Genomic DNA, 8,634 nt, shown 5'->3' with positions numbered 1-8,634 from the left:
AACCCACACTTTGCAGCAAATTCAGCCAGGCAGCGTGGGAACCCAGGTCCCATCCATGCCATGACACGTGTGTGCTCATCCTAGAGCTCGACCCAGACTGGCTGTTTTCCTCCCATGCCTTTCCACAGGAGCCTGCTCCGTGCTCACACACCTCATCTGCAAGTAAAGGCGCTTCTGTCAGCAGGCAGATGCCACAGGCTGCTCTGCCTGCTTCCTGCTGCCCTGAACCTTTTGGCTTACCAGCCTCCTGGCGCCCCTAACATGGCTTAAAGGGCACCCTCCCAGCACAGCTTTCCCCAGATGCGGCAGCTGGGATAGAAAAATATTTTTAGTGACTTTTTCCTTGGCTCTGAATAAGCCTTTCTTTTTCTTCCCTCCAGCACACACCCCCCTCTAAAGTTTGGGAACTACAAATGCAAATATTTATTCAAAAGAAAAACTATAATACTAAAAGCACATCCAACTGACATTAAGGGCAGCACAGCAGTACAGCTGGGTACAGTTAACACTGAGGACTGAAAAAAACCCTCTACCTCAAACCCAGCCTCCCAACCACCAAAGATTACAGAGTTGTTTTTAGAAGCAGCTTGGGTTTTAAACTCTGAGGATTGCATTTCAGACTTTCAATAGCTTCACTTCAATCATGGATTTAATCAGGTGAGCAGAGCTGGTTAACAGCCTGCTGCAGCATAAACATTTGCTCTTTCAGGAGCACATGGTAACAAGGACGGAGGCGAGTCTCTCTATTCAAGCTTTCCATTTTCAAACCAGACGTACCCAGTACAAACCAGGGTGTGGTGGGTTTTTTCAGATGAAGCTTTTCAGTCCCTGGCTCAGCCCAGGAGCAAATTTCTAGCATGAGATGTTTCAAACTGATCTGATCATAATGATGAAGAAAAATGAACAGAAGATAGTCTTAGGGATCAAAGGCTTACATTTAAGTACCTGAAAACAAAAGTTCATTGTTTTTCAATGGGAAATATGTAGTTTGCTTAGAGGAAAACCATCTGTATGTGATAGAGAGTTACAGTGGAGTTGATCTATTCACAACCGAGTGGGCAGAATGATGCTACATTCCAAATCCAGCTACAATTTACCCAAATCTGCTACAGGAAAGGGGAGAAGGCAAGGGAGGCAGAGAAAACAGGAGTGGGAAGGAAGGCTGCAAGCAATCACAAGTTTAAGAAAACACAGGGGCGGAAAAGAGAGCTACTTAACAAACTACACGAAGCAGAACATGTTATGAACGTGTCCTCTCTCACACTGCCCCCAAAAACTCGCCTCAGCTCACTGGTTGGAGTCACCTGATTCACACTCTGCATGGAGCACTGGCTGCTCTCCATCCAAGGCAGATGCAGAGCTCTACCTCCTCCCAGACTCAGCCTTTGTTTTCTTAAATGTCAACATACTAAACATCCCCTCTCCCTGGAATTGCACTCTTCCCTGTTTAACGCTCACCCCAAGCACCCCTGCCCTCTTTCTTGTTATGTGTTTTCCTACCATGTCTACTTTATGGAAGCTACTTTAGCCCAACTTTAGGGATGTTACAAACCTTTAAGCAACCCTTAGCAGTGGCTTTCTGAATTGGGGAAAAAACTGCAGCAATAGAGATGCACATAGTCATGACCCATTGCCTACAGTTAGGGGCTCAGCATATGCCCTAGAGCCACGTTATGTTGGATGTACATCCAGTTATGGGCCCAAAAAAAGAGGAATACACACAGTCAAGAGGTTTTGGCAATGAGCTAAAGCTCACTGAGCTACTTAATTTGGCTTCCACACCACATTTTCTCCAAAGCCTGGAAAGCAGTATCACCTACTCTAGTCCAGCATGCTCAGCTGTTTTAGCCTAAATTACCATTTGAGGTGGTCCACAGTGCAAGATCCAACTGTCAAGAGACAACAGGGTTTGTGTCCCTTCCTGCCAGCTATGCAGTGAGGAGCCAGAAGGGCCAAGAGCAGGTAGCCTGCAGCATGGGGATGCTGCAAACAACTGGCATAGGGGTGGCTTACACTGCTACAGCACAATTTGCAAGGATTGTTTGCTGGAGACCTTCAAAATCTCTGAAAGTTCAGAGAGCTGCTTTGGGAGCTCCTATAGGCTCACTGTGGGTTTAGCAAAATCGTCTCTATTTTTTCCTCTGAACATACCAATTCAGAAACACTAGCTTGGCATTGACAAGGCACTGTATTTAATCATACTGCAAACTATTTTGTCTAAAACAGAGATTTTTTAAAAACCCAAACCCCTAGTTCTGCACTTAAAAATAACTCCCAGAGCAGCACAGTTAAAACAGCACAGTTAAAACGGCTTGTCCCTGTGGCTTGTTTGCACTGCATGTTAGACAACACCGGGACTCAAGCTTGACTTTCTGTGAGCACAGATGTTTCTCTTAAGGCTGGACACTGGTATGTGTGTTACTGAACAGGGTGAGAGAATAGCCTGACCCTAATGGTCTTCCTCCTACAGATACTTATGCATCCACCTTAGATTTCCTATAACCTCTCCCACGTTAAGTGCTGGCAAAGAATATATAAATATTTACTGAGGTCGATCCGCCTGAGAACACCCTTGCTGGTCCCAAGGTGCCAGTTTACCAAATTCCACATGGTAATTAATTGCTTCTGTGATTCAAAATAGCTTTGACAGAGGTCTCCAAGGCCAGCCCCTTCTTCTTGGTGTTTGACTTTGGTGATTTGTCCGGATAAGGCTGGTGTAAACTGATCACACAGTTAATAACAGCCCACTTCACATGAAAGTGATCTGCTTGGGTGGGAAGAAGGGGAGATGTCGGGCTGATGCGAACCCACATGTGAAGGCACATACAGAAATGCTGGCCACGCTGCTCCAGTCAGCATCCAAGGGCTCTACTAAAGGGTAGATTGGCTGCCAGATAATGAAGTTTACTACCCTTACCCTTGCCACTATGAAAGCATTTGGCCTTATTTGCCATCAGTGTTTGTGCGTGGTGCCCTTTGGGATATTTGGTTCCCATACACATGGGGAAATCTGCCTGGTGCTGTGCATGTCATCTGGAAGGCCACTTGGAGGGTCCCTCCATTTCTCATGGAGCACCTCACACCAGTTCTGGGGGCCCTAGGATGGCTAAAAATGACATGAAAAGGGGTTTTTCTTGAGTTTCACTCAGAGCAGCAAGTGCAGCCCAAAGTCAGGCATTTAAATTCTCTCCATAAGGACGGGCTGATGGGAAGAGGTGTGCCTGAAGGTTGACTTGTAGAAGAGAAGGATTATCACCACTGGAAAAGGAGATAGCCTCAATGCAGAAACCATAAATTACAGAGGAGTAGGCTGTATGGCAGAGAATCACCATACTGAAGACAGACCCCCATCTCTTCAGTTAACTAGAGGGTGAGTGTGGAATCTGAGAGCATGAGCTCAACCTACTGCAAGATTTGGCTGAGTGAGGGCCTCCAGATCCTGCAGATAACAGCAGAGAAACACCTGCATCCTCCTCCCACCCACCTTGTTCCTCCACATCCTGGGCCTGAGCTGGCATATGATTTTCTGCCTCAACTGATGAAAATACTCCTTTTTCTTCCTGCTCATCCTCTTTCTACGGAAGAGCAGAGCTTGACTCCAGGAATGCACTGACGCAGGACTCTTTGTCAAAGCAGTTTATAAACCATGGGAGTTACTGTTACTCAGTTCTTCTTTATATAAGCCAGTCATAATTACGTGTTTATAATACAGGGAAATAAGCATTCTTAGCAAAAAAAAAAACAACAGACCATTGAGATTCTTATGCCACAGCCATAGCCTTAGTATCTGAGCTCTTGGTACTGACTGCAGGACAACAACTGCACATCAAAGGAAGTAGAGTGGGGTCCCTATCCAGCATGTAGATGCTTTCACCTAATGCCCTGGCTCAACAGATCCAGTACCAGCCCAGCCCAGCAGTCCAAACTGCAGGGCTTGAAATGCTTTCCAAATTTAGACAGTAAATGGGGCTTTTTAAGACTTACTGACTCAAACTAACTCACAGCATCTTTTGGAAAAGGGGTTCCTTTCTGGACTGAAGAAAGAAAACTCTATGTATTCACTAATATAGAGGAAGGAAGGTTCAATCTACACAAAAACATCAAATCAACCAACTGCCTTGCTCTCCAGGAGAACAGTTGCTCTCCAGTCCTGGTAGGCAGCTGCAATCCTAGGTCAGGGAAGAGCACAGACCAAAAATTTGACAAGATGGAAGATACAGCAAGAGAGGAAGATGTGGAGGTGGTGAGTTGCACAGAAGTATCCCAGTTCTGCACCCGCTTTGGGTCCAGGTGTATCAGGGCACCCTCAGAAGAGCTAGGCAGCAGGGTAATCCCTGGGCTTGCCTCCTCCTTCATCCTGGGGTGAATGCTTCCCCAGCCTCACCATGCACCACTGGGGTATGGATGTAGAAACCCTCACAACTAAAAAAAAAAAAAGTAATAAAAGTCCTGTGATCTCTTTAATGCTAAAAACACTTATTGGTCATTGGTGCCTCTTGGGCTGTTGAAACAACCACTTCTTATGGAGAGCAGAGTCAGAGAGCGTCACACTTTGAAAGTAAAATAAGCTGATGTAGTCTCTCTTTTCTAAACACAGAAACCAACCAAACATACATCTTAACTTTAAAATCCCCTCCTTTCCCCTGCCTTAAATCCACAAAGCCTCAACTATACCTTGTTGACTACTGAACTGCCAAATTCCAGGTTTTAAATTAAAACTGGATTTGAACTAGAAGAGCCCAAAAAAACCCTTGAGACCACAGAATGCCAGCTATTTTTTCCCTTTTTGTCAGTTTAGAATTTTTATGACCTGATGTGTGGTGTAGTCAAGAAAGCAGCCATGTAAAAATGGCCCTTTTTGCCCAACATATCTGCTCCCTCTGGAGCTTTGAGTCACATTGCCTGATTTAATAGTGTGAAATTACTTTTTTAGCACTATGAAGTTTGCAGAGCTAGGGAGAGAAAGTTGGAGTGTATCCTAACTCCAACTGCCGCTAGCACCACGAAACAGCAACACAGAAAGTAACTTTCCTGAAGCTCTGTGAATGCATTAAAAATTGGCTCCTGTGATGAAGGCAGCACAGGAGCCGAGCCCACCTGAGAGGGAGAATTGCATGCTGCCTGCAAAAGTTGGGCTTATAACACCTAGGTGAATAAACTACCTGTGTCCCTGGCATGTCCATCGCATGGGAAAGTAACTCGGCAAGCAGCCACGATGGCCAGCTTTAAAACTGCAGCTTGGAGACACAGAGGAAAACCAGGACCAAAGGTCTCTTCAAGATGGTGCTAGCAGAGGGCTGTCATGCCAGAGTAGATGATAACTCCTCCAGCAATGCCATGCTGGCACTGACCAGCCTCCCATGGGGCAGTCAAGCTGCAGGACTGAATTGTTCCTCCTGCCCTTAAAATCCGGGAAGTGATGTTTCACACCCAGCTGAGTCTGGCACTTGCAAGACACGGCATGAAAACCCACAGTCATACTGCGGTGTACACTACAGGGACATGCAAAGGCCACAATGGGCTGGAGCAATAGGGCTGTGTCAGCACACGGTCATGCACAAACCCTGGCCGCCAGACCAGGAAGGGCTCCAACCTGGCTCTGTAATCTGCAGGCTCCCAGCACCACAGCCAGCATGGAGCCACTTTGGATGCAGCATGGCTCACCCACAACCCAAGCATGCAAGAGCAGGGGACAGCCTACAGATCCAGCTAAGTTTCAGCAACTCCCTGTGCTGTGTCTGGACATAGATTAAAAAACACAGCTGCCTCTCTTCCTTGGGGTACAGTTGTTTCCAGACACGGGAAAAGCAGGGATCCTATTGTAAATGAAGGGGGCAGCATAAGCAAATTAATCAAGTGACTTGAATGAGCTGAAATGTTTGAGAGAAAAGAAGGTACTCAGTGAACGAAGGACTTGTAGCACTGCGATGCAGCGCACAGAGGCTGGAAAACAGACCAGACCTATGAAACAGAAGACCCTCAGTTTTTGTCAAAATTTTAGAGTTATTGTACTGCCCCATCAGCCGACAACAGCACTCACAAGGCTGCTGTACAGCACCTGCAACATGCAGCCTTTCCACAGCAAACTTCTTTGCCTGCCTGAAAATGCACTTCACCATGTATATGATAATGTTCTCACAAGGTTGAAAAAAAGGAAAAAGATCTCATGCTGTTCTACCACATTTTTTTTCAAAGAAAACTGAAAGAGGAATCTGCTGGGAATGTATATGTGCAATACCATAAATTTTAGTGTACACAAAGATGGAATCTTTTAAATATTACATTTCACAGTGCACAATTCTAGACAAATACTGCATAGCAAGCAACTTTCAAGCACAAAAGTTGTGGCTAAAACACCTCACCCCCTTGAATTCAGTGGATGCAATGAGTTCACATGGGGGTCTGGACTCCACCGTGGATTCAAGAGTACTCCTGTAAATCTCATATGAGACCATCTCTTCTATCCCCTTGCAGATGTAACCTATTCCCCCAAGGAAGAGCATCCCACCTCACAAGCCCCTTCATGCCTCTGCACTCCAAAGCAAACAGAAACGTTACAAGGTGTTCAGCTTGTGTTGCACGATTACCTGTGTTACATGATTACCTGTGACAGTAGACACCCTGGAAACGTCCTGAGTCTGGGTGGAGCGGTTTCGACTCTGTTGTCTGCGCCTGCTTGTCACTGACCTAGTGGTCCGTAGGTGAACTTCGCTCACTTTGAAGAAGGCCACCATGAAAGGCTGTTTGTCGTAAGGGCCATCTCGCCCTACAAGGCCTGCTTCTCTAGGATTTACACTGAAACCTTCAAACCAAACAGAAAAGTGAGTGTTAGAGAAATGATGCAGTTGGATTGCTCCCTTCAGCTTCATGACATCTCCCATAAGCAGCATCTCCTATCTTCTTGCTCCCACAAGACTTTCTTTAAACATTAAACATTCCTTTCCAGTCACCACAACCTATGGACATTGTTATGACAGCACTCCATCCATCCTGGACAAGAGACTTCACTGTGGCACCTGGCTCTTTGGTACCCTTATGGCATTTCTACTGTGGTTTAGGCATTAAAGAGTTATATAGATAGATATATAAAACACGAAGCCCAGAAGTATCATGAAATTAGTTCTGCTGCCCATGAAACACAAGAAGCAGAGATGAGATTAGAAGACCTCTAGAGAAACCAGAGGGCAAAGAGATGGTGTGCTTTTGTCAGGAGCACAGGGACAGGCTCTCAGCCCAACTGAGGAGGCTGGCATTAATATTTCCTCGGGGAGAACAGTAGACAGCCCCTCTAATCTCTCCCTAGTTCACACCACAGGTGTACCAAACCCCATCACGAACTGTTAGAAAGGAAACATAAGGTTGGAGACTGTTTCTATAGAATACAGATGTTACTGTCATCTTTTTTGTCACTTTCTGCTCAACTAGGTCCTCTCCTATACCACAGCTTACTTTCAACACTCAATTTCATGCTCTTTTGTAGAGTCTTTGCTCCTTCTCCAGCTTTCAAAATTTCTGTGGGCTGTGAAATGCTATCATTGTATATGCTCTCAGAGGGATCAGTCCCACACAGTGACCACATCACTTCTCCAGTGCAGTGCTCCCATCTCAGCTTTGATGAGATCCAAGCATTGAGAGCCATCAGGAGGGCTGCCATAAGCCCACATGGGGAGGTGTGTATGCATATACCTGCCCTCTTCTCTTTCTCTCATCCCTAGACATCACCCCACCTGGAATCCCAGCTCCATGTCCCCTTCCACCTCCAACCCAGAAACTGGGGCCCTACCCCAACCCAGTACTAGCTCATCTTGGTACTGTCTAGATATACTTGACCTCACCCACTGGAAAAGACATGTCTATCATGGGACAGCCAAAAACTGACAGCCCACCATCTGTGCCCTTGGACATCTTGTAGTGTTGTTTTCAGCTGCCTTATGAAGGCAGCGTGCTCTCCCCTCAACATTCTAACTAGTTCTGTTAGTATCACTTCCAGAAAATATCCAAGAGACTCGAGAGGTGACCTGTGTTACCTGGCCCATAACCTACCATCCCGTGTCACCACGCTCAGCTGGAGTCCCATGTTATGCTGAGGGTTCATCACCCACATGTTACTGGTTGCAGTGACATCAAACTCCAGCCAGCCCTCCTCCGATGCCCACACTGCCCGCGTGTCCAGCAGAAACAGGTCAGAGGCCCTGCAGTGGAGAAGCATGATTAAAAGACTGTCATGTCAGGGATTTTCTCCCTTAGCTTTTGCTGTTACAGAAACAAAATATGAAATAGTTACAAGTTATGTTAATGGGTAGAAAAAAACCCCAATGCCCCAAATCTGGTTGTTTGTATCCAGATTTTTGCCATGAGATGCACATGCTTCCACATGTGAAATTCAAGATTACAAAGATTTTCACCATTTGATAAAATGGAGAAAAGCAATCCTACTCCTCAAGTCTGTCCATTTCTCCACCAGCAATGGATTAGTAAGGCACTCTTCTTCCTTGAGAGTGCAATGCTAGTTTGGGCAGCCAGCCTGTCCAGACATTCAATAGTTTTTGTCATAAGGGTTTCATGGTTTCAGCCCATCATATGCAGCACATGCCTACTACAAGTGACCAAAGTAAAAAATAAAACCAACTAATG

General features: G+C 45.9%; 1 protein-coding gene across 1 annotated transcript in view; it reads right to left on the bottom strand.

Annotated features, from left to right (window-relative positions):
* BMP6 (bone morphogenetic protein 6) overlaps positions 1–8,192 on the bottom strand; it is a gene marked incomplete at its 5' end in the record, with an annotated part of 12,122 nt that extends 3,930 nt beyond the window's left edge. The window contains 2 exons of the mRNA XM_009069898.1: positions 6,605–6,802; positions 8,044–8,192. Of these exons, the coding sequence (XP_009068146.1) occupies positions 6,605–6,802; positions 8,044–8,192 (347 nt within the window). The remainder of the gene's footprint in view (positions 1–6,604; positions 6,803–8,043) is intronic.
* Positions 8,193–8,634: the final 442 nt, after the last annotated feature.

This window comes from Acanthisitta chloris, unplaced genomic scaffold, assembly GCF_000695815.1.
Source record: "Acanthisitta chloris isolate BGI_N310 unplaced genomic scaffold, ASM69581v1 scaffold40122, whole genome shotgun sequence".
Lineage (NCBI taxonomy): Eukaryota > Metazoa > Chordata > Aves > Passeriformes > Acanthisittidae > Acanthisitta > Acanthisitta chloris.
This window is presented reverse-complemented; position numbering and strand designations above follow the sequence as displayed.